Source organism: Prionailurus viverrinus, chromosome D4 (genome assembly GCF_022837055.1).
Source record: "Prionailurus viverrinus isolate Anna chromosome D4, UM_Priviv_1.0, whole genome shotgun sequence".
NCBI classification, from domain to species: domain Eukaryota; kingdom Metazoa; phylum Chordata; class Mammalia; order Carnivora; family Felidae; genus Prionailurus; species Prionailurus viverrinus.
Genome location: NC_062573.1, coordinates 69,670,206 through 69,694,333, shown reverse-complemented (window position 1 = coordinate 69,694,333; position 24,128 = coordinate 69,670,206). Strand labels below are relative to the sequence as shown.

The following is a 24,128-nucleotide window of genomic DNA, read 5'->3' as shown; positions in this document are numbered from 1 at the left end:
TTTTTGTTTGCTTTTTTGGAGAGCGGTTTCATTTTCTCATAGGCTCTGAGAAAGGTATTACAGGAGCAGCAGACATTATGACTGCTGTGACACAGGACTAGGGGAGGCATGCATTGCAAATGAAGTTAGTTCCTCTCTTCCCCGCTCAGTTTACAAATATGTTAATTGCGTGAAAACAGCAGTTTCTGGGGGTGGAGGAATGGGTTGTTTCTTACCATTTGGTGGTCCTACGTCTCCACCTGCTGGTGAATCCGAATTATCTGTCTCTACTTCCCAGTCGATGTTGGACGGAGACAGCTCAAGGTTGGGGTGGGCTCCTGCTGGCAAAGAAACGGACTCGGGGTCTTCATGAATATGCAGGACAACCAGTTGTCCAGGCTGTCTGTTGGGGGTCTCGGCCTGGTTTTCTTTGCCTTTTTGATCAGGAAGGGCGGAAAGCAGCATCTCGGCTGCTTCGGCCCCTAGAGACTCGTCCTCTGGAGACTCGGCTTCCTCTGTTGTTTTGACACCAAGGGTAGGTTCTGTGAGATAGGACAAATCAAAGGGGGGTGTGTAAGGTGCCAGCGAATGCCTCAGGGTGTCTTCTTCCAAGGGAGGGTCACCGCCATAGAGAAAATACTCAGGCTCTTTCATTAAATCTTCATCGATATTTTGGCCCATGACATCATATTCGAAATCACCCCACGAGGCTTCAGACGAACAGACCTCTTGCTTCCCTACATCCCCGTCAACTGGCGTTTCTGGATTGCCCTCAGATAATGTCAATTTACTCATGTCATCTATTGTGCCTGTGGATGTGTTAAGACCTGAGGCATCGCTGAAGCTGTGGTCAAAGGCAGCTTCGCTTATGTCCAGGCAAGTGTCTGAAGCTAACGGGGCGTCAGGAACCGTGGCAGAATTCTCAGTAGCAAAAAGTTGCTCCTCGTCCAACAAGGCTCCTGCATCTGTCTGACTCTCAGGAGAGAGGCCCTCTGACACCAACAAGCCGTTGCTGTCCATCGTAGGCTCCTGGAGAGTTACAGAAATACCGGTCCCCACGCTTTCCATCATTGGGATTGTTCTGTCAACGAGTTCCAAAGCCGGCGCTACTTCTGGGGCACCAACTTCGTCTGCTGCTTTTAAACCTGTATTGCCTTCACCATTTATTTCAGAAGGTTCAGGAGAACCTCTGTGAGAGGCAGGCTGAGATGAGCCACTTACGTTCACTTGATCACTGATCGGAGGCAGTGGGATTACATTGTCAGAATATAGTTCTGAATCGTATGGGACAAATTCCTGCCCAGGCTCCCGATTGGGTTCTTCATCCATCTTTGGCTCGGTGAGATATAACTCACTGGCTTCCCCTTCCGGTCCCACTCCAGCCCTGACGAGCTGTTCAGTCTCTTGCTTTGCTTCATGATCATGGCATATATCAGGGCTGTTGGAAGCCTGAGAATTGCTGTCACGGTCACAGTGGGTCAGTATATCTGGATTCTCACCATCTGCTTTCAAACTGAAGGGCTGCTTAGCATCTATCCACAAGTCAGGCGAAGCTGAGGCCAGTTGCCCACCCTCCTGGAAGTTGCCATGTAAAATATCTGGAACAAATGTGCCTTCGGGGCTCTCCCTAGGAGGACAGACATCCCATTCAGAGCCCGACTTCTTTATCAACTGGGTGGAAGAACTGACAGCCGGGAAATCTTCTGAGGCAATGCTGGAATTTGTTATTTCACTGGGGTACGATTTTTCTTCTTCCCACCGATTTGTTTCTTGACACTCCACGGTCAAAACATTAGATATGACACATTCATTTTCATCTGTGTGAGTAAACGTCGCGTCTGGCTGATCCCAGACGGACAGCGCTATATTCTGCCTCTGCTGCTCTTGGGCAGGTGTTTCAGAAGTCAGCTGTTCACCAGCAGAAGACAAGAAGGTTTGCTCTCTAGCATCCTTTTCTTCGATTTGGTCCAGTATCACAAGCTGGCCAAGCTGATCCGCTTCTGGGTCTGGCTGTCTCGGTTGAATGTTCCAGAGTTGCTCATGGGAGTTCTCCTCATTGCTCTCCAGAAAGGGTGACCGATGTTCATCACCGAAGGGCTGAGTGCAATGCGTTTCCATGGGTTCAATATCACCCTGGGTGGGTACTCCCCAGGGACCCACTTTGCGGTATACTGAAGAATTCATCTCTAACACACTACTTGGGTTGGGCAGTTCCCTTTCAAATGTGCTCTCCGTCGGTCGTCCTTCTTGTAGAGAGGCATTCCACCGCTCGGAGCGCTCAGCTGAGAAGCCAAGTGTTTCCAGTTTGGAATAATTCTCATTCTTCGATTCGCTTTTGGGAGATAGCTGCCAGATGGTCTCTCCCGTCTTCCCTGTTTCTGGAGAAGATCTCATCTCTGTATCCACTGCTGTAACCTGTAGTTCAGTCTCCTTTAGCGGTGAGAAATTCCAGTGATCGGGGCTGCTTTGTTGGTTGTCACAGAATGGGTCTGGCTTGTTCTCTCTTGCTTCTGAATTGCCTACATACGCAGGACACTCCTCAGACTTGGGATCAGCGGTGGCCAAGAACTTATTAGGTTCATTCACTGAATCCCAAGCTCTGGGGTCGCTCTGAGCAACTTGGCAAGTGCCCAAGTGGACCTCTTTCTCCACTGACTCTTCATCACCTATGCTGTCGTCATCAGAACCTGAACTTGTTGAAATGAACTTGGCATCCTCTGGCTGCACGGTTTTAGGAAGGTCATGGTCATTTTTCTCCTGCTGGCTAACCACTAGATGCCTTTCCTGATATGCCTCGGAATACTCAGAACATTTGCCTGTTTCCGGGCTGGATACAGACGAAAAGGAATCACCATCTACGGAGTCATTCCAAATCTCTAAAAATTTAGGAACCTTGAGATCTAAGCTCTTTTCAAACCTGTCCATTCTGCTTTTGTCCAGGTCCTCCATTTCAGTAATTACTTCTACTTGGCCATCAGTAGTAATTAGTTCAGATTCTTGGTGACTCTGTTTGCTCCAATCATCTTGATTCTGCTCCTGATGCCCCATATTGGGTCCATGTTCCCAGGAAGGCAACGGAGCTGAGGAATCATTTAGGCCAGGACTCGATGCACTCGAATGTGTATACTCACTAGAAATACTATCTCTGCGATAATTTCCTGATGAAGAAGCTCCTGGAAGGCTGTTTTCAGTACTCTCAACTTCAAGACTCTTAGTAATCTCAGAATTTGGGACGTTGACCTGCACATCACTGTCTACAGAGCCATCCCAAATGTCAAGGCTTTGGGGACATTCATGGCGTGGCTCTTGGTTCACTCTCTCTGGTTCCAGAATGTTACACTCTTCAGTGCTCTCAAGACTCATTTCAGGTAAAGATACAGTTTTTGTTAAATTCAGCCCAAGCCCAGTGGAAGTGTCAGTGGCTTCATCTGAATTTCTGTGATACGGGAGGGGCTTGTCACAGGTCTCTTCTGCCCGCAGGTCATTTGTGGACACTTCTGCACGCACATCACAGGAACCTGGATTGTAAGACCCCCTCTCGTGCTCTAAAATCTCCTGGGGTTCCTCAGTCTGAGGGCTGGAAGGGACTGAGAGAGAGTTGATTTTGCCGGATTCATCACAGATTTCTTGATGTTCAGATGCAACCGGGGAAGAGCCTTCCCGGTCACTTTGCCCTTTTCCAGACTGCTCCGAAGCTCCGTCTGTCATCTCCTCCTCACGGAGATGCTCCCTAGCAGTGGCTCCATGGGCTTCCTCCTCACCTTTGCGTTGTCCACAGCTAGGACCTCTCCATGGATCTGAGGGTCCAAAATGCCCTGGATTCTCAAAGTTGGTTGCCAAGGATGTCGCATCATGTGGCAGGGTTCCTCTGCACGTGTCCTGCTTATCAGGATCAAGTGCACCTGACTCACTGGCTCCAGAGGCTTCTAGCATGTCTGGGATACAACTGTCCTTAATTTTTTCTGATGAGTTGGGAGTTCCAGAAGGAGATTTGTGTTGTTCAGAATCTGTGACATATGAGGGGCCTGGTAACATTAACGAAGACATGTCATTATCTCGCATGACGGAGTCCCAAATGCTATTTGCGATCAGCTGTCCACTTTTTTCATTCAGTGTGTGATATCCATTGGCAGGAGTGTCCTTGCTGTGCTCAGAAGGTGCGGGGAGTTCCCAATCCCCCTGATTTGCTTCCTGATACTCCACACCCCATGGCTCCAGCTGTCTCACTGAAAATCGGGTCTCCGGTTCAGCGCTTTCAATCATGTATCCTTGTGCTTGACCTTCACTGGAGATTGCCACACCCGCGCTACAGTCGTCCCAGTCCAAATCATTATCCATATCGGAGATGGTCGCAGTGGACTGCGTGTCCTCCAGAATCACTCTGTTCCACAAGTCGAGGCTGTCAGGGGCCGCCTGGCGGGAGTTTGTGCTGCTGTGCAGAAGCGTGAGCTGTCGGTTTGTTTCATTGTACAGCTGCATCATGCTGGGGTCGTCGTAACTGGACAGGCTGCTTTCCCCGATGTCATCCTCCATGGAGATGTTCTTATCATCTGTGGGCTCCGTCCTGAGTAAATCCTTCTCGGAGTTGTACGTGACATTTGTTTCCGAACTGTTATCTGCATCCGGTGAGCCCCACATTTCTGGGTTCCCGGGACCTGAGCTAATTCGATTTCTAGGTGGCTGCTGCGGCGACTGGGGAGGCATTTCAGTCTCCCCTGTGGCAGAGTTAGCATCTTGTGACTCAAAACCTCCCTCTTTAGCAAATGGCTTGCTTTCTGTTTCTTTTTCATCTCCAGCAAATGTTGGCGAAGTATAGGAGTCAGATGTGGAGTAGTTGGTGTCTAAGGGGGAGGGCACCGAATCTTCCCCTATGTTGGATGCACTGTAATCGGGACATTTGTATAAGAAGGAATCTTCCCAAGGTGCCAGGACGTCTGCCCCTCCTTTTTTGATACCCTCCTCAAAAAGGTTCCAGGAGTCTACCTTTTCATACACCTCCCCCCTAATTTTGGGATCCACGAAGCCATTCTGATCTTCCTTTGTCGGTTTGGAGCCATTCCACGCGTGGTCCAGATCGGATCTGGGGTTTCCAGATATAAGGATATTATCCCTGGAGTCGTGGTTCTTCTTACCCCAGATTTCTGGGGGTGCTTCGTTATTTGCCTCACTGGGTGAATTGTCTTCCGAGGGAAAAGAAAACCCACTTTTTGCCATGGCCCATTCCCTCGGGTCCCTCACAGAAGGCGTCTCGCCGCTCGTTGGGTGCAGATTCCAGGTATTTGCCAAAGCTTTGGTGCCATCTTCTTTACCAAATGCACTCCAGGCTGGGAATGACACCGCAGCGGCTGGCTCCCCATCTTCCGTGGGATTTCCCCACGGCTCCGGCATCGCCGTGGGAGAGCGATCAGAACGCCACAAGGCAGCAAAGTCTTCGATCAGGTGGTGTGCCCCCTGAGGAGAAGCGCTGGGCAGATTCGATTTCTCTGTGGGCACGTTCTGAAACTGTAGGTGGTCCTCATTTTGGTCCTGAATATTATGGCTGCCCAGCCCAGGCTGACCAAATTCAGACTCCCAGGGACTTGACTTTGGGAATTCGAGACTCTTTGGTGGAAATATAGAATCTGAGGCTCTCCTGTCCACTGGGCTTGGCTTATGGTCTTTCCATGACTCGGGGCTCTGGAAGACAGACTCCTGTTCACTAGAACTCCATGTGTCTGCAATATTTTTAGAGTCAATTTCCAAGCCACCCCACCAGCTGCTGCACCGTGCACGGGTCTGAGGTGGCCCTATGTGACCCGTGTCTACTGCTTTTGGGGTCACATTTTCTGGGTAGAGTAGAGCTGGCTCTTCCGTGGATGGTGAACTTTCTACAAAGCTATTCATAGGTGTTGGTGGGACCCGCTTTCCAGTATTTTTCAGCCTTTCTGGGGAAGGAGATTTATCTCCCACAAAACCTGTCAGGCTCACATTTCTTTCAGAGTTATCCTCGGAACTTTCTGGTCTCTGAACAAATTCCTCATCAAATTCCACAAGGTCATCTTTGCCAGTCTCTGACAAAAGTGAACTGGATGAATATTTGGACATGTCCATCCCTATCCCATTGATTTCTTTAGGCCCCGTCGGGGGTTGTCCTTCTGATGAATCACTATTGGGGAAGAAGTCATCTGCAGGAGAGTAGTCTGCAGAATGAGAAGATGGTTGGGACTGCCCAGAAGCCATGGTTGCTGAGTCAAAGTTGAAGAGGTCAAAGGATTCCCTGTGTTCTCCAGACCGGGCATGCTCCTCTGGGACTGCTCCTTCGGGGATGGGACTATAGGAGTCAAACCCTGGGAGGAGGCTGTGGTGAGGCCCAGCACCTTCTCCCACTGGACTGTCATCACTGAGGAAAACCGAGCTCTCCTTGGATGAACGGCTGCTCCTAATGGTGGCCAGCCCGCTATCTGGGCTGACGAGGTCGATGTTTACATCCACCTGAGCCTGATTAGAATCGTTGAGATCTGGAGGGTTTTCTATGAAATTCACGGAGCTGGGCTGTGGCTCTATGTCAGAACCATACAGCTCCATAATCCCGGAAGATCCCTGGGACAATGGGGCGCTGCCTGCCACGGCTTCCGTTGAGGACGTCCGGCTGTTGGAGACCATCTCTGGACATCTCCTGTTGATGACTTCCTTGACGAGAAGGAGCACCTGATCACAGGTCACCAACGGGTTCTCCTGCTGGTACACCAGGATCTCATCACAGCCACATTCAAAGGGCTCCAGCTCCAGGCAAGGGTTCTGGCTTTCTTCCAGTTCGCAGCAGATCTGTCAGGGAGGCACAGGGGTTTGTGTGAGCACTCAGGCACTCCTTGCATCTCCCTTAACGATTCTTAATATACAATTGATCTGGGTTCATCCGTCTACAAAGAAGATCTCAAACAACTGAAAACTGCATAACGTAAGACACGGAAAGTCCCACTTACTATACCACCGGCTCTTTCTACAATCCCATTCAACTGGCTCTTCTTTGAACTCAAAATCCCACTGCTCAATTTTGCTTGCTTCTGAAAGTTACAGGTTAAGAGATTTCCACCATTTAAATCCTTTCCTTGTCGTAATACGATACCGTCTTCCAACGGGAGTGCAAGTTCAGTTTGCAAAAAGCAGAGAGAATGCTGGTTGCTGAGAACTAGGGGAACACGTGTGAGAATAAGGGGCAATCAGGTGGACAAAGGGCTTTTGTTTAGGACCAGGCACCGGGGACCTGCTTTTGCCTCGGAAAGCCTCGTAAGGGGAAGGAGAACATAGGAAAGAGAAAGCTACCAGAGGTGGAACTTCCTAACAGCACTTCGGGGCCCCAACTGTCTCTTCCCGCCCCAGGGAGCATCGACGGGGAGCCTGGAACAGACAAAGCTCACCTGGGAGGCCAAGAGAATGTGTGACAGCTGGTGTGAGGCCAGAACCGGGCTGCGGCTCTATGATTTTTTTAGGAAATGTCAGGGAAATTTGGCACACTGGGCTTTTGAAATGGCCCCACAGGGTCAGTGGCGGTAACAACAACAATAGTAATAATATATTTGTTATTATCATCATCACATAGATGATGATGATAATAATAATTAACACTTATTGAGTGTTTCCATATGCCAGGCACAGTTTAAAGGTTTTATGTGCATTATCTCCTCTAATCCTCAAAATAATTCTGTTACAAGGTAGGGATCCTTTGTCCCTGTTTTGCCAATGATCAAACAGAGACCCAGCAAGGTTAAATAACTTGTAGTTAACAACTAAAGGAGCCACGTTTTGAACTCTGCAGAGGCTGACTTTTCATCAACGGTGATCACGTGGACACAGAGGGATTCTCTAGAGTAGTCTTGACCTTGTTCTGCTCAGTGGAACCGTCTCTCAAGTGATGGCCGGGGAAGCCCGTGGGGAAGAAGAGAGGGAGGCAGGGCAGAGCTGGCTCAAGGGTGTCTGATCCCTTTACCTGCTCTCCCACTTTTGTCTGTTTTAGATTCACCAATTTTTAAACCGATTTGCTGCTCAAAGTGATTTGAAAACCACCATGGTGGAGGCTTAGGAGATAGAAGTCTGCCCCTAGGAAACCAGTGACCAAAGATAAACAGAGCTTTGGAACCCAGTGCAGACACAAAGCACTGAAAAAGCCACAGGCTGGTGAGGCAACGCACAGATGTGTGAGGGTCAGGTCAGAAGGGAGGGTAGAAAACATCTGTAGCAGGAGCAGGGGCTCTTGCATCTTTGGACTGGAGAATGCACAGAGAGTCTGTGAGTACCTACAGTCACATGCACTACAGCCAAGACGGATCTCTCGGGGGACAGAGAGTGACGATGTAGAACAAGACAGGAGTCAAGACTTTGGCTGTAGCCACCTGCGGATAGACCGGTGTCTAATCCGTTAATGAGGAAAGATTAGCGAGAAAACCGTTGTACATTCATGTCGTCCGTATTATAATGCATCACGTAGGTTCTCATATTAGTTCTTAAATACACCCAGTTTGGCATTCCAGTGCCCTATTTTGGTTAATTTTGTCTACCTCTTCTATCATTTCCAAAACGTTGGGTTAAACAATTCAGTTGTCAACCGAGAGGAGCTGGCTAATTAACCAGTCAGAATTTTAGTAGTCGGAGACGAGCCAACTTTGATTAAAGCATTAGGTCACCAGCTACTAAACACTGGGCACCAAATAGGTATTTAGACAGGGACTAAACCTTTTTACGTATGACCGAACAGGAGTCCTAAGCAAACATCATCCGCAGGAGGACTTGCCCTTCTTTGGGTGAAAAAAGATACGCTCTTTCTCTTTTCGGATTTAGTCTAGAAGACAAATAGACACGGGGATCTTTTAAAAGGCCTTTTGTGGTCACGAGGGATCAAAGGTGCAGCACGGGGAATACAGTCAATGGGATTAGTGTGCCAGAGCTAGTGAGCTTGTGAGCACAGCCTAAGGCATGGAGTTGTGGAACCACTATGTTCTACGCCTGTCAACTAAACTTAAGGCAAAAAATAAAAATAAAATACATAGGCTAGAATAGAATTAAAATACAATACGATACAATACAATGCAATAAAATAAAATAAAAACAAAATAAAATAACACGCCCTGGGTGGGGGTGAAGGGGGTCAAAAGGTATAAGCTTCCGGTTACAAAACAAGTTAAGTCCTGGGGATGTAATGTACAGCATGGCCACTATCGTTAAAAATAGTGTGCTGTGTACTTGAAAGTTGGTAAAAGAGGAGATGTTAAAAGTCCTCCTCACACAAAAACTTTTTTTGTAACTGTGTATGGCAATGCATGTTAACTAGACTTCCTGTGGTGGTCACTTCAGAATATACACAAATATCGAATCGTTATGTCGTACCCCAGACACTAATACAATGTTGTGTTTCCATTACACCGCAATTTTTTATTTTTTATTTTATTTTATTTTTATTTTTATTTTTTTTTAATTTTTTTTTTTCAACGTTTATTTATTTTTGGGACAGAGAGAGACAGAGCATGAACGGGGGAGGGGCAGAGAGAGGGAGACACAGAATTGGAAACAGGCTCCAGGCTCTGAGCCGTCAGCCCAGAGCCTGACGCGGGGCTCGAACTCCCGGACCGCGAGATCGTGACCTGGCTGAAGTCGGACGCTTAACCGACTGCGCCACCCAGGCGCCCCAACACCGCAATTTTTTAAAAAGGGCCGATATTTATCTCACTGCCGATTTTAATTAGGCGATTTTTTTTTTTTTTTGGTAAGATAGCAATAAAACTAAAAACTAAAACTCTGAAGGAAAGCATTGCAAATGAAACATTTTTATCAGTCAGTGGCCCAATGTGCAAAATACCCCCCAAATTTCTTTCTTGTTCTTTGATAGTATTTTGTTTTATTTTATTTTTTTTTATTTTTCAATGTTTATTTATTTTTGAGAGAGACAGGGTGAGCAGGGAAGGGGGCGAGAGAGAGGGGTCAGAGAATCCGAAGCGGGCTCTATGCTGACAGCACATGGCTCAATATGGGGCTCGAACTCACGAACCGTGAGATCACAACCTAAGCCGACGTCTGACGCTCAACCAACTGAGCCACCCAGGCGCCCCTACCCCCAACATTTCTTAAAACTCCCACTCCAGGGCCTTATCTCTTGGGTCCATTTCTCTGGGCCACCGGTGCGTTCCCACGTTCCGCCGCGTGTTGTGACAGCCACCAGGTTAGGAAGCAGTGAAATGGGCCCGAGTGAAGAAGGTCCTTACCTGACTGCACAACTCGAGGTTCTGGGAGTACACGGTAATCTGTCGTCTCGGCTGCTCTTCCTCCGACAGGTAGCTGGCCAGGAGGATGAGGACGTCAAAACCGAACTTGTCTGCAAATGCTTTCAAGTCGCTGCTGATATTGCTGTGAAACATACAGTTCTGAAACAACAACAGGCAATTTGATATTAATGCCAACGGCCTGGCTTTGGGGAGTTGTGCCACCAATCTGTCCGGCGTCGCGGTATTTCGTGACAGATATTCATTATCAGACGCAAGCGAGATGGACACACAAGCTTGCAAACTCTCGTGCTCGGGCTTAAAATGACTTTTGCTTGTTTGTTTTCCTAACCCGGGAAAGGAAGGAGTCTTGGCCCTTATTAAGGTAGTTCAGACAAGGAACAAATATCTTAACAGTGTTTTTTTTCCCCCAAAATATTTCTTTGAATGCTAACTTTGTAAAAACTACTTTTCCTTGTATTGTTCCTCGGATGTAGGAAAGACTGCTGTTATTGCAACCTATCCCTAGAAAAATAGGAGGAAGTTGTTTTTCATTATTTGTAATTGTTTCCCAATGATTATTACAATGCCAAGAAGAATCCCTAAGGATGAATCTAGCTGAGTTAATGGTATGCTTTTTACTCCAGGGTAGAAGTCTGGCAGATTTATGGAAGGACTCTGACGTCACATCTTCTTGCTCTAAAAGGCAGCTAAGAAGGAATGAACAATTGTAGAAAAGGAATGAATAATGGTGCTACAGAGCACCCAGACCTGTGGCTCACATCACCTTCAAAAATGTGCCCGTCTCTTTGAGGTTTATGAACTGCAGTGACGCCCACTTTGTTGGCAGAGTCGTCTCTCTTTCTTAAAGAAGAGCAGTAAAGACCGTCGGTTAGGCATAATGCCTGGCACATACGAGCTGCTCAGAAAAATGTTTTTGAGCGACTAGAGAGACTTACCCACAAAATCTGCCTTTGCTACATAAACCTCTATCCAGCATATATATTCGATCATCATATACAGTCTGTTGCCCTACTCAGTGAAAATCACCACCACGTGCACTCAAGAGATACAAAGGACTCTGTTGATTTCTGTTCTGTTACAAAAGTCATCAGCACTACGCAAGCCATTGGCAAAGTATCAAAGCAATGCAGAAATAGATAGCATCAGAAGTGAAAGAGCCAGGCACCCCCTCCTCAGCCACTTAGGGAGAGCTAGGCAGGGCACCGCACGTAGGTGCAGGTATTTTCCGCGCCCGGATTACTGTTTGTATGTGGCAGCTTCTCGAAACTAGTGGATTTCATATTTGTGCCTCAGATTATTTACCAGCCGCTTAGAATATCTATAGCGCATGTAATCTGTAATTCTGCTGAGTTGAATCTCAAGGTCTCTGAGGCCCCTGAGAGGCCACATGAGACACCTGCCAGTTGTGCTGGCCCAGCCCGTCACCAGCGTCCGCACCTCAAGGAATGTTTGTTGTCTCCTTCTGTGGCAGCCGGCTCTCTAGGCATCTCACCAGACCATTTCACTTTTTGGTCACAAAGCATTGCACAGGGGAACTCACAAAGCTCTCAGGATATATCGTTGCCGAACACTAAAGATCTATTGTACCGACTGGGTAATGAAATTCATGATGTTCAAATACAATAGTTTTTGGAAACATGGGTATCCAAAAGCATAGTGTCAGTTTCCATGCTTTTTATTTATTGTCCAAGTGTCATGATAACAGTCTTTAAACAGAAACTTAAAAAAAGTCCACTCACTCACAATAGAAGTAAATATTTAAGATATTTTTTAAAGTTGCACCTCCTATTATACACAATGTACATTCAATAGATGAAATTATTTCAGATCATCATTATCCTTCAAGACAACCTCCGCACTGAGCTTTCTGCCATCATGAATTATAAAAGCAGACACTGGGGTGCCTGGGTGGCTCAGTCAGTTAAGCAGCTGACTCTTGATTTCGACTCAGGTCGTGATCTCACGGTTTGTGAGTTCCGCGCTGACAGCAGGGAGCCTGCTTGGGATTCTCTCTCTCTTCCTCTGTCTCTGCCCCCTCCTGCATCCTCCAGACTGAAGGCTTTGGCCAAAAAGCTCAACAGTTTTCCTTTCAAAATATTTTTTTCACTGTGTACATAAAATCCCCCAGATGCAGTTATAAACCCTTGAAAGAAGGTCCAACATTTCGAAGAGATTTTCACATTTCCTAACAACTGTCACAAGACTCCCAGCTAGGTCATTTGAACAAAAGAAGGCAGGTTTTACCGGTGTCCGAGCACAAGATTAGGATTCATTACATTCAGCATTATTCAAAGCCATACTTGTGGAACATTTGCTATTCAAAACTGTTGGCTGTGCTGCAATCTGTTTGGATTCTTCTGTGTGAAAATGACGGCTCTGGGATCTTGCTGGACTCAAGTCCAACAGCATTGTCAACACCAGCATCTTGTTAAAATGCAGAGGCTCGGGCCATCCCCCAGACTTACTGAAACAGAAACTGCATTTTCCAAAAAATCCTGGGGGATTCAAACGTACATCGGAAATGGGAAAGCAATTTCAAGAAGGGAGGCATTTGTTCACCGATACTGTTTCCTATGAGAATCTATCTTTGGATCCTTTCAACGTTGTCATTTTACTGGGACTTTTACTGACTCACACCATCGGCTCCTGGTTCCTCACACCACTTTCAACATAAAAGTCACCCCAGGAAGGGGGGTGTATTTCTGAGCCACTTTGTGGCAAGTTCTTATTTATTGGGTCCAGTATTGGGTCTCAGATCCTCTATTATGTACCTCAAGAGGTTCTTAGGATCAAGCTCCGTGGGGTGACACTCTCCCAGTTTTCCTCCGGGTGGCCCCCAAATCCATACGATCAAGGATTGAAAAAAAAAAATAAAGCAAAGATTTATGAGACTCCCTCAGGCACGTTGCATGTTACGGTATCTCCAGAACAGAGATCATCAATGACTGTGTCCTACCTACCCTCATGGAACTGTCCAAACCAGAGTGGATCTTCCTGGCGTTAGGATGTCAGGAGGATCGTGTTTAAAACAGAATCAAACGAGGCAACGAGGGAGAATCCTCGGGAATCTGGGAGGCAGAATCTGTTCTGCTTTTATGCCGGTGCTGTTTGCATAGGAGATAATTTATTATTGTCTTCTAGCTACGCAGGGAGTCATGTGCTGTGACGGCTCTTATGTTGCTGACAAGCTAGGCTGGCCCTGAATAAATAGCACTTTATCATCAACACAACCCAACTGTAGATACAGGTTGGCATTTTGTTCTCCCCCCCCCCCACCTGCCTTCTACCTGATAAATTACTGTTTTAGTTACATGTATACAAATACTATTTGTTAATCGGCTCAAATGTCTCCAAAATGTCTCCTCCACCTTAAGTTAAAATTATATACATGTACGTAGGTGTAGCTCACTCGGTTTGCCAAAGGTTTAGAAAATAAAGAGCTCCTACCTTAACTTACCACCCGCGCCCCACCACACGACCTCCCACGTTTGCAGTATGACCCCCAGCCTGAGACCGCAACATGGAATTTACAAAGGTACTTTACTAATCATTAAGGCTGGAAACCGACCGGCAAAACCCCAGCCTATTCCAGCACATCAGCTAGGGACAAGAAGTCCTCCTGGTCATCATCTTTGCCACTCATGGGTCCAAAGATTCCATCATTAAACATTTTTAGAGGGCGTGAGTCCTTTTGCCCGAGTGTTTTCCAGTTTGGGAATGAGTAGGAAGACCGGGGAATGTGGGGAGAAAAAGGTTTTATTATTTCCCAGCCAAAAGCTAGGGTGAGGTTGTTGTTCCCGATGACCAAGCACAGGGAAACAGAAATGCCACGGCTCTCCTGTAACATGACAACCGAGAGAGTGACGGTGAAAGTGTCCAAGAGATTGACTACATTTGTGGTTGAAAGTTCGCAGACAAACTCAGTGGAAAATTCCACTCCCTCCCAAAACCTTGATTTAGCTTTTTCCATCGCTCTGAAAAATTCAGTGTTCATGCTCCACGCTGATAGCTAGAGTGCATGATGTGAAATAAAGGTGATCCAAGTCATGTTCAGAGTACTTAAATGTGGATATTCCTTGAGAGAGAAAAACTCACTCTTGTTACATTGCTCCTGTATTCCCACCTTCTGTTGTCTCCTGGATCCCGCTGTCGGGTTTCTGCCTCCATCATTCCCTTGAAACCACTCTTCTCAAAAGTACCAATCATTTCCAAGGTGCAAAATCCGCAAGTCGGCTTCCTGTTCCGACTCTATATGACTTCTCTGAGGAATTCCACGAGGTTGATCCTCCCTCCTTCTTGAAACACTTCATTCATTTACTCTCCCGCCCTCACATTCTCCTCGGTCTTCTCCCAGCGCCTCGCTACTCCTCTGTCACCTTTGCTGGCTCCTCGTCTTTTTCAACCTCTAAATGTTCATGCCTCAGACTGTGTTTCCACACCTCTTTCTCTTATCTCTACGTTCTCTTTGGGGATCTCATCCAGCTGCACGGTTTTCAAACCACCTGTCTGCCAGTGACAACAAGCCTCATCCACCTGAACTCCACTCTTGTCGATCCACATGGTATTTCCACGCAAATGTCTAATAAGCGTCTCAAATAAAATGAAACCTATCTCCACCCCATATCATAATGATATCCTCCATATCATTAAATGGCCCCACCATGCACCCAATTACTTATAATCAGTCCTTCCTGCAGCATCAAAAGGGAGCTTTTAAAAATAGGGGTGCCTGGGTGGCGCAGTCGGTTGAGCGTCCGACTTCAGCCAGGTCACGATCTCGCGGTCTGTGAGTTTGAGCCCCGCGTCAGGCTCTGGGCTGATGGCTCGGAGCCTGGAGCCTGCTTCCGATTCTGTGTCTCCCTCTCTCTCTGCCCCTCCCCTGTTCATGCTCTGTCTCTCTCTGTCCCCCCCACCAAAAAAAAAAAAAAAAAAACAACGATAAAAATGTAAACAGAGGGGTGCGTGGGTGGCTCAGTCAGTTAAGCGACCAATTTCGGCCCTGGTCATGATCTTGTGGTCCGTGAGTTCAAACCCCACATCAGTCTCTGTGCTGGCAGCTCAGAACCTGGAGTCTGCTTCATATTCTATCTCTCTCTCTCTCTCTCTCTCTCTCTCTCTCTCCCCCTCCCCTGCTCACGTTCTGTCTCTCTCAAAAATAAACATTAAAAAATTTTTTTAAAAATGTAAACAGAATCACGACACTTCTCTGCTTAAATGCCACTCAAAAGTTTCTCAGTGCAATTATTATTATTTACTATCGTTTTTTAAACGGGGAGGAGATAGTTTTACTGTCCTCAAAATTGAGTTATATATCAGTGAGAAAAAGTAAACATGGCCATAGAAAAACAATTGGACATAAGACATTCACTTGAAATACAAATGCCAATAAATATCTGAACTCATTGAGAATCAAAGAAATCCTTTGACAATAAAATATTTCATCTTCTCTTTTCTTATTATTGGTAAATAGTTCCAAAGGGGCATTCTCATATACTATTGGAAATATATTCTTTTTTATTTTTTTATTTTTTTTTTACATTTATTTATTTTTGAGAGACAGAGGGAGACAGAGCACAAATGGGGGCGGGGCAAAGAGAGAGGGAGACACAGAATCCAAAGCAGGCTCCAGGCTCCGAGCTGTCAGCAAAGAGCCCGACATGGGCTCGAACTCACGAACCACAAGATCGTGACCTGAGCTGAAGTCGGACGCTCAACTGACTGAATCACCCAGGTGCCCCAGAAATATATTCTAAAGAAATAATCAGATATACACACAAAAGGTTTGTGGACAACGCTATTCACTGGATCATTACCTTACTAACTAAAACTTTGAAATGACCTAAACGTTCAACAATAAATGGTTAAATTAATTATGAAAGAGTTGCACAAAAGAATAGTATGCTGCTATTCAAAATCATGCTATCAAAGAATACTTAATGACACAAGAAAACACTCAAGAGTGTAAAAGCAGAAAATAATTTCTGTAACATATCAAAATAGAATGTCATTTCTCGATGCATTCAAATCATGCATATTGAAATCTAATATACGATGGATATTAACACACCCTGATGTGAAAGCTGTCATAATTTAGCCAATTGCCCAATTAAAATCTGTCTGTGTCTCTGTTATTTCAGAGTGTTCCCTCCAAAGATACCAGTAAAGGCTCCGGAGTCACCAGACATGAGCTGACCCTCTCTCCACTATTCATCAGTAGTGAGTGAGTGCGTTTACTTTATTCACTTCTCCAAGCTTTAGTTTCTTCATTTGTAAACCCCCATTTCATTGAGCTGGTGTGAGAATTAAGAACGTGAACCTAGGGCATCTGCATGGCTCAGTCGGTTAAGCATGCTACTTCCGTTTTTGGTTTTTTTTATACATGCCCTAATGAGCTTTATTATTGTCAAATTGGCTTACATACAGCACCCAGTGCTCATCCCAACAAGTGCCCTCCTCAATGCCCATCACCCACTTTCCCCTCTCCCCCACCCTTCCATCCACCCCCAGTTTGTTCTCTGTATTTAAGAGCCACTTTGGGTTTGGGCTCAGGTCATGGTCTCATGGCCATGAAATTGAGCCCCGAATTAGGCTCTGCTCTTACAGAGCGGAGCCTGCATGGGATTCTCTCTCTCTCTCTGCCCCTCCCCTGCTCACATGTGCACGTTCTCTCTCTCTCTCAAATAAATAAACTTAAAAAAAAAAAAGAGAATTAAGAATAAGAATCAAAGAGCTGGCCCAGTGCCTAGCACGTAGCAGAAAAGCTAGGTCTCTTTCCGTTCCTGGTTTTTAAACTATTAAAAGGTCATTTGGAGGATTCACAAAATTGATCTGACTCACAGAAAGTATTTTATACATTTTGGTATGAGAACTGACTATTCCTATTAAAATTTCTTGCCTTGGGGCATGTGGGTGGCTCAGTCAGTTAAGTGTCCAGTGTTCAGTCCAGGTCATGATCTCATGGTTGTAAGTTCGCGCCCTCCGTTGGGCTCTGTGCTGACAGCTCAGAGCCTGGAACTTGCTTTGGATTCTGTGTCTCCCTCTCTCTCTCCAAAATAAATAAACATTAAAAAAATTAAAAAAAAATTCTTGCCTTGTATCCTTTATAATACATGTGAACTTTCGAATGATAATCACACACATTTTTAAGTCACTTAAGTGACTCACGTGAAAAAGTTTTAAAGGTGAGGGGATAGAGGAAGATACACAAAGTTAAGTGTGAAGCAAAGAGCTCAAATGTCCTTGACTGATAAGTGGATAAAGAAGATGTGGTGTATAAATACAAAGGACTACTACTCAGCAATCACAAAGAATGAAATCTTGCCATTTGCAACAATGTGAATGGAACTAGAGGGTATTATGCTAGGCGAAATAGGTCAGAAAAAGACAAACATCATATAACTTCACTCATCTGAGGAATTTAAGATACAAAACAGATGAACAGAAAGGAAGGGAAGCAAAAATAATATAAAAACAGGGAGGGAGACAAACCATAAGAGACTCCTAAATACAGAGAAGAAACTGAGGGTTGCTGGAGGGCTGTTGGGTGGGCGGGGGATGGGCTAAGTGCGTGATGGGCATTAAGGAGGACACTTGTTGTGATGAGCACTGGGTGTCGTATGTAAGTGATGAATCACTAAATTCTATTCCTGAAATCATTGTCACACTGTATGTTAACTAACTTGGATGTAAATTTTAAAAAATAATCAAAAAATAAAGCAAATAGTGTCAAAACCAAAAAAAGAAATAAATACATAAACATAAAAAATTAAAAAATAAAAATGATATAAGATCAAAGAATGGGTAAACAGTGATTATCTCATTAACAAAATCTTTATCTTTTTTTTTATGTTTATTTATTTTGAGAGAGAGAGCACACGAGCAGGGTAGGGGCAGAGAGAGAGGGAGAGACAAAATCCCAAGCAGGTTCCATCTGCACTGTCAGCACAGAGCCCCACGTGGGGCTCGATCCCAGGAACTAGACCATGACCTGAACTGGGATCAGGAGTCTGACACTTACCCGACTGAGCCACCCAGGTGCCCCAGAAATCTTTATCTTTGATTGCAAGTTACACTCAGTGAAGGAGCTTCTGTTTGCCAATACACAAATAATAGCTTTTAAGGCATCAAAAAATTGTACGGTGATTTTTTCCTCTTGCGAAGTCACCATGGGTACAGCCTGCTCCCTCGTTGCCACTGTTTAACCTCCAAGTGCCACGTGCCCTTCAGTAGATTTTACTCCTTATGCTGATACTTTCTATTTCGGTCCAACATTCGGGACCATACACATAATCCAAAAATGGTGGTCTTTCTTACAAATTATAAATGAAATATATTGAGAGGGCTTTTACTAAATGAAATAAATTTTTTCTAATGTCATGGACCGGCTATTCCAGGATTCATTACGTGTGAGATTCTTTTCTTCTTGTAGGAAATAGAAAAAACAAGTGAGTAGGTCTTACTGGCGGGTAGGATAAAGATCATCACCAAGATTAAAACACAAGCTTGTACAGCTTCATTTTTTTGGCAATAGTGAGTCTTAGAAACATAGTTTGACAATGCATAACTACCTTGCAAAGTGCAGTGACCAGCATGGATTGCTGAGTTACTGAAATTTAAGAGTATAGTTTGACATTTATACTCTGCACGGGTTTATTTCTAGACTGAAAACTATTTTTTTTTCATCAAGATATAAGAAAAATGCTGAGGTGTGTACACAAATGTTCTAACGGAAAGCTTTATGATTTATGCTACCAAAATTCCATTATGATGTTTAAAATATTCAGCAATAATAAAGTCTGATAATTTTGACAGGAAAATGATTTATGAGAACACAAAATGCATAAATTAAGAGATTTTATTTATTCTGTTTTTCATACACTCTTTAATTGGTAAGCAAAGATATTTCCCATGTTTTTACCAGATGTCATTTAAAAAAAACCCCAAAACTCTATTGTTCTTATTTTTATAAGCTAGCCAAGGCATTTTAGCAGTAAAAACTTCACTGAGTCTATTAAAACTAAATTATACATCATGTTTTGAAAACAGAGTCAGGCAGTACATAATACTTCGTAGCTAGAGAGAGCACTCTATTGTGAAAAGATTTTATGAAAATTAAAAATACTATATTATATAAATGAGTATGTAATAGACATATATCAATATGGTTTTCATTTAAACCAGTAGTATATTGCCTTCCATAATTTAATCAAGCTCTGAGTCTGCATTAAGCACAGGCTTTGCATCATCTCATTTAAACTTTATTTATTTTTTAAAATTATTTAATTTAGAGAGAGAGAGAGAGAGAGAGAAAACGTGAGTGGGGGGGAGGGGCAGAGGGAGAGAAAAAGAATCTCAAGCAGGATCCAAGATCAGCACGGAGCCCAACGCAGAGCTCGATCCCAGGACCCTGGAATCATGACATGAGCCGAAATCAAGAGTCGGTCGCTCTACCGACTGAGCCACCCAGACGCCCCAAATCTCATTTAAACTTTAAGATGCCTCACGAGGTGGGTAACATCATCTTGTTTAGCACTGAGAAAATAGAGGCTTCGAGAGGTGAAGAAACCAATGTCATACAGCTCATCTGTGTGAAAAATGGGGCTCGAACCCATGTTCTAACCTCTAAATTATTCTTGAAAGAAAATTCTTCATCACCAAAGATACTACTAATGAATTCTGCTTTTAATTTAATAAAAAACTTTTTTTTTTTTTGGCCATGACTATTTAGTATTGATTCACCTTTGTTCCAATATACAAGCAAGCCACATCCTTGGTTTTAACCAGTGCTAATAATAATGAACTGCTTACATTTTTTGATAATTCAATATTATCATGCTTTATGACCAATCCAGTTTTCATCTACTCTATAAAATATAAGTGTAGCTGACCATTAACTATATGTATGAGCCTAAAATTGAAAACTTGCCCAAAGAAAGTTCTATGAAGAGGAAAGCTGTGATATTCCTGCAGCAATGTGTACTTTTAAGAAGTTGGGGGGTGCCTGGGTGGCTCAGTTGGTGAGGCGGCCGACTTCGGCTCGGGTCATGATCTCGCGGTCCGTGAGTTCGAGCCCTGCGTCGGGCTCTGTGCTGACGGCTCAGAGCCTGGAGCCTGCTTCGGATTCTGTGTCTCCCTCTCTCTGACCCTCCCCCGTTCGTGCTCTGTCTCTCTCTGTCTCAAAAATAAATAAATGTAAAAAAAAAAAAAAAAAAAAGAAGAAGTTGGGCATGCATACATACACAGAAAACATAAAAAACAGAACTGGCATGGTCACCGGTAACCCAGAATCACCCTCATGTAGTTTTTCTTCCTTTAAAGCTTTGGCACACAATGGAAGAATCTCAGTTTACGTTCAGGATGTAAACACTCACTATCTAAGGATGCTCCCAACGTTACTTTTCGTCAGCTCAAAGACCCAGAGAAACCAGGAATTAGGGTTGCAGGAGGTGGATGGGGAGACACAAGAGGTCATTTTTGACCAAGAGGGAATGGGTGTCTTAATAGGAAATGTGAATGTTAACAAAGGAAGCCTCAATTTAGAATGAGGCCAGGGGGGCAGCGGGGGAAGATCTCACACTCTATCACTTATTATTACCTGGAGACCCAACGGGAATAGACGGAGTTTGCACATAAACACTACTTTACTACTCCAGCAGGAAGAAAGCTTTCCTTCCTTCCTCCCATTCCTCACCCCGCAAAAGCCCAGCCTATGACAGCCTGTCACAACTCAGCCAATGAAAAGCCACAATACTTGGAACTCCCAGTTTCCTCCAATGGACTTTTTGTTTATGGCAAACAGCCTTCCTGACTCCCCCCTTTCCTCTCTAAGAGAGTGCTCCTCTCCTTTGTTCTGCTGATTTACATACGGTTTGCCATAGCTTGCCTGACCTGGATTGCAATTCTCTGCTATTCCCGAATAAACCCAGTTTTGCTGGTAAAATAACCAGCACTTTTATTTTTTAAGGTTAACAGAAGGACCTACAATATCCCCATCATTTCCAACAAAGTCTTCCTATAAAGGCATAACCATCAAAGACACAATAATGTTAACAATCTGTAGATGCTTCAGTGTAGGTCAAGCACATCGTAAGTATTAGGGGAGAAACCAAGAGTCTTTCAGTCACCCTAGTAAGATCATCATTTGGGTCAATGAGCTCAAGAATAGAAGGAGGACACATGTTTGCTGAAAATGGAAAACTACTGTTTTCATGTCATGGGACAAATAGTTATTATCTCCTATAACCACATCAATGAAGAGAGAGAGAAGGGGAGGAGGGGGGGATAGTTCATCTGGAAGCACAGGTTTAAAATCAAGAACTTCTTAAAAAGAAGTGGGCCGGTTTCAGATCAACCTGAAATTAAGCAAGTTGAAGTCCTGCTCCATCCTCAGTTTCCATCATAAAGAGAACCAACATTACAACAACAGAGAGAAGCCCTGGAGAGAGATGTTTATATACTATACTTCACATAGGAGATGTCCTAGGCAGATTCTCACCACTAGTTAAGAGTAAATTGATCCTTGCATGTGGGGAGGTTCCCAACCAATTAAAGACAAATAAGTCACGATCTCATTAACTAGCTCAGCCTAATTTACATTGTCTTTAAGGGCAGACCTATAATCATCAAAACTTTTCGATACTGTATGGATTTAAGGACTCGGCAGGAAAAGGGCTACACTGGTGTTCCCCATCCCCCCCCCCCCCCCAAGGGCCCCTTTGTTACAATTTATGTGTCTTTATAAAGATTTCTGTATGGGAGTGAATAACTCAGGACCCACACATAATGGAAAAAACCCCTCATTAGTCATGCTTTATTTTTGAAATGGTGGAACCTGGGCAACACTCCAGCTACCAGATAATAACCACCAAATTATTTCCATAATTGTGTATAGATATTTTTTTAAAAATCCCTATTGGCTTGCTTTGAGCCATGAGCTTGAAAACGTACAGCTTTATTTATTTTTCTTGGTAAGAATAAATCATCTAGTTCGAACAATATTTCGAGAAAGCAGGAAACCTTCCTTCCTCTCTGGGTACCCTTTTCTGATTTATGGAAACCACCAGTCAAGTCTCTAGAGCACTAGCTGTACGTGTGCATTACACACACTTCTGATTTTTCTAAGCTGTGTCAATATTAACCTGACCAAATGAAGATCAAACTGTCTCTTTTGCTCCTCGCGCTCCTCACATGGGGAGCACAATATGGCTCTTGTCAGAGGTGCTTCATCATTTTGGCTCAAGGAAACTGTCAGTACAGTTTGGGATTCGTTCTTCATGGGCAGATACCCTGATGGGTCTAATGAAGCCTTTCTGCTGACAAGTCATTTGCTAAAAATACCCAACCATCATCACCAAGTTTAAGTGGAGGAATATGGTTGTGTCCCCTATGCTATCAACCCGATGGAAGCAATTCTCTAGAAGTCTAAAAAAATCTGTATGTCAAGGCACACGCCTCTCACCACGCATGTATGTGTTCTTGCTAGTTTCCATTTGCTCCCTGATAAACTTTATGACATTCTTAAATTGGAATATAATAGGGTAAACACCAATCTCAGAGCACACACGCAGAGCCAGCAGTCTGTGTGTGCCATTTGTTGCAATCTAAGCTAATTACCAGAACCCCCCTCCTGCAAACAGATCCACTCTGGGGTTTGTGGTTTTATTTTCACTTGGAGACGTCTGTGTGTAGGGATCTCAAGGAATTCATTTTCAGGAAGGACACTGTGTTGTCAGGACTCTCTTGGTCCCAAGACACAGAAACTCCACTCAAACCGACTTCAGTAAAGAGCAAGTAAGAAGGATCTGGAGAGCATTCTCAAAAAAGCAAAGGAAGAACTGGGGGACAAGCTGGGAGGAGGGAGGGGTTATCAGGGATTTGCTTTTCCTTCTCTTCCATTGGCTTCACTCTCCTCCCCTGTGACCAACTGGTTTCCTCTAGGTGCTAGGAAACGGACTACCTGAGCTCCAGTGCAAGACCTTTCAGTTTTAATCAAGGTTCATTCCCTCCTGGTTTTGAGTGTGAAAACGCTGGAGGAGGAATTCTGGTTGTTCCCACTTGGGTTGGATGCCTTACTGTTGTACCAAGCAACTGAGGTAGATTGGGAAGACCACAAAACCCAGATATGGCACTCATCATGACAAGGGGGATGGATAAGAGTCATTTCCTAGATGAGGAGGCTGAGCTGATCAACCCACAGGTGGACACCCTAGCTATCAAGCACAAAGGACTCACACACACACACACACACACACACACACACACACACACACACCAGATAATTTCCCAAATCCCCAAGGGATGACGAAACAAATCCGTAAAAGTGTTAAGCTTATAAAATGGAAGTTATGCTTCATCAATCAGAAATACATAGGACCATCTAGTGAACCCAGGAAGAAGAGGCCAAGCCTGCTTCACCTTCCTTCTTTCAGGTCAATGCAAGGCATCCCTTTATTAGCCCCTGAAGACTTTGGGTGCTCTGATCTCCCCTATAACTGTCAAAGTTGTATTGCTATTTGCACCATACATATGTGGCACTGAAATGCTTTAAATACAGAGGAAAAATGATCCACAGCCCCTACTTAAAAAGCAAAGAATATTTGAGACAGGAGTTGTATTTATGTGCTATCATTTTATACAAGAGTTATTTATAGAAGGGCTTTAAGCAGGCCAAACGCTGGGGGGGAAATCTGAATTCATAACAGATAAAACGTAATAACTTTAGAGTGGCATTATGGACATTGTGGCTGGATGATTTTTTGTTGTGGGGGCTGTTCTGTGCATCGCAGGGCATTTAGCAGCCTCCCTAGGTTCTACCCACTAGATGCCAGTGGCAAACTCCCTCCCCGGGGTGTGACAAATATGTCTCCAGACATTGTCAAATGGCCCTAAGGGGCAAAA

General features: G+C 44.6%; 1 protein-coding gene across 2 annotated transcripts in view; it reads right to left on the bottom strand.

Annotated features, from left to right (window-relative positions):
• PRUNE2 (prune homolog 2 with BCH domain) overlaps positions 1–24,128 on the bottom strand; it is a 273,699-nt gene that overhangs the window by 80,167 nt on the left and 169,404 nt on the right. The window contains exons 7-8 of one of the 2 annotated variants that reach the window (XM_047831091.1): positions 10,212–10,370; positions 216–6,783 (exon numbers count right to left, since the gene is read on the bottom strand). In XM_047831091.1, coding sequence (XP_047687047.1) covers positions 216–6,783; positions 10,212–10,370 — 6,727 coding nt within the window. Of the gene's footprint in view, positions 1–215; positions 6,784–10,211; positions 10,371–24,128 lie in introns of those variants that run through there. The other variant, XM_047831093.1, reaches the window with a different exon arrangement.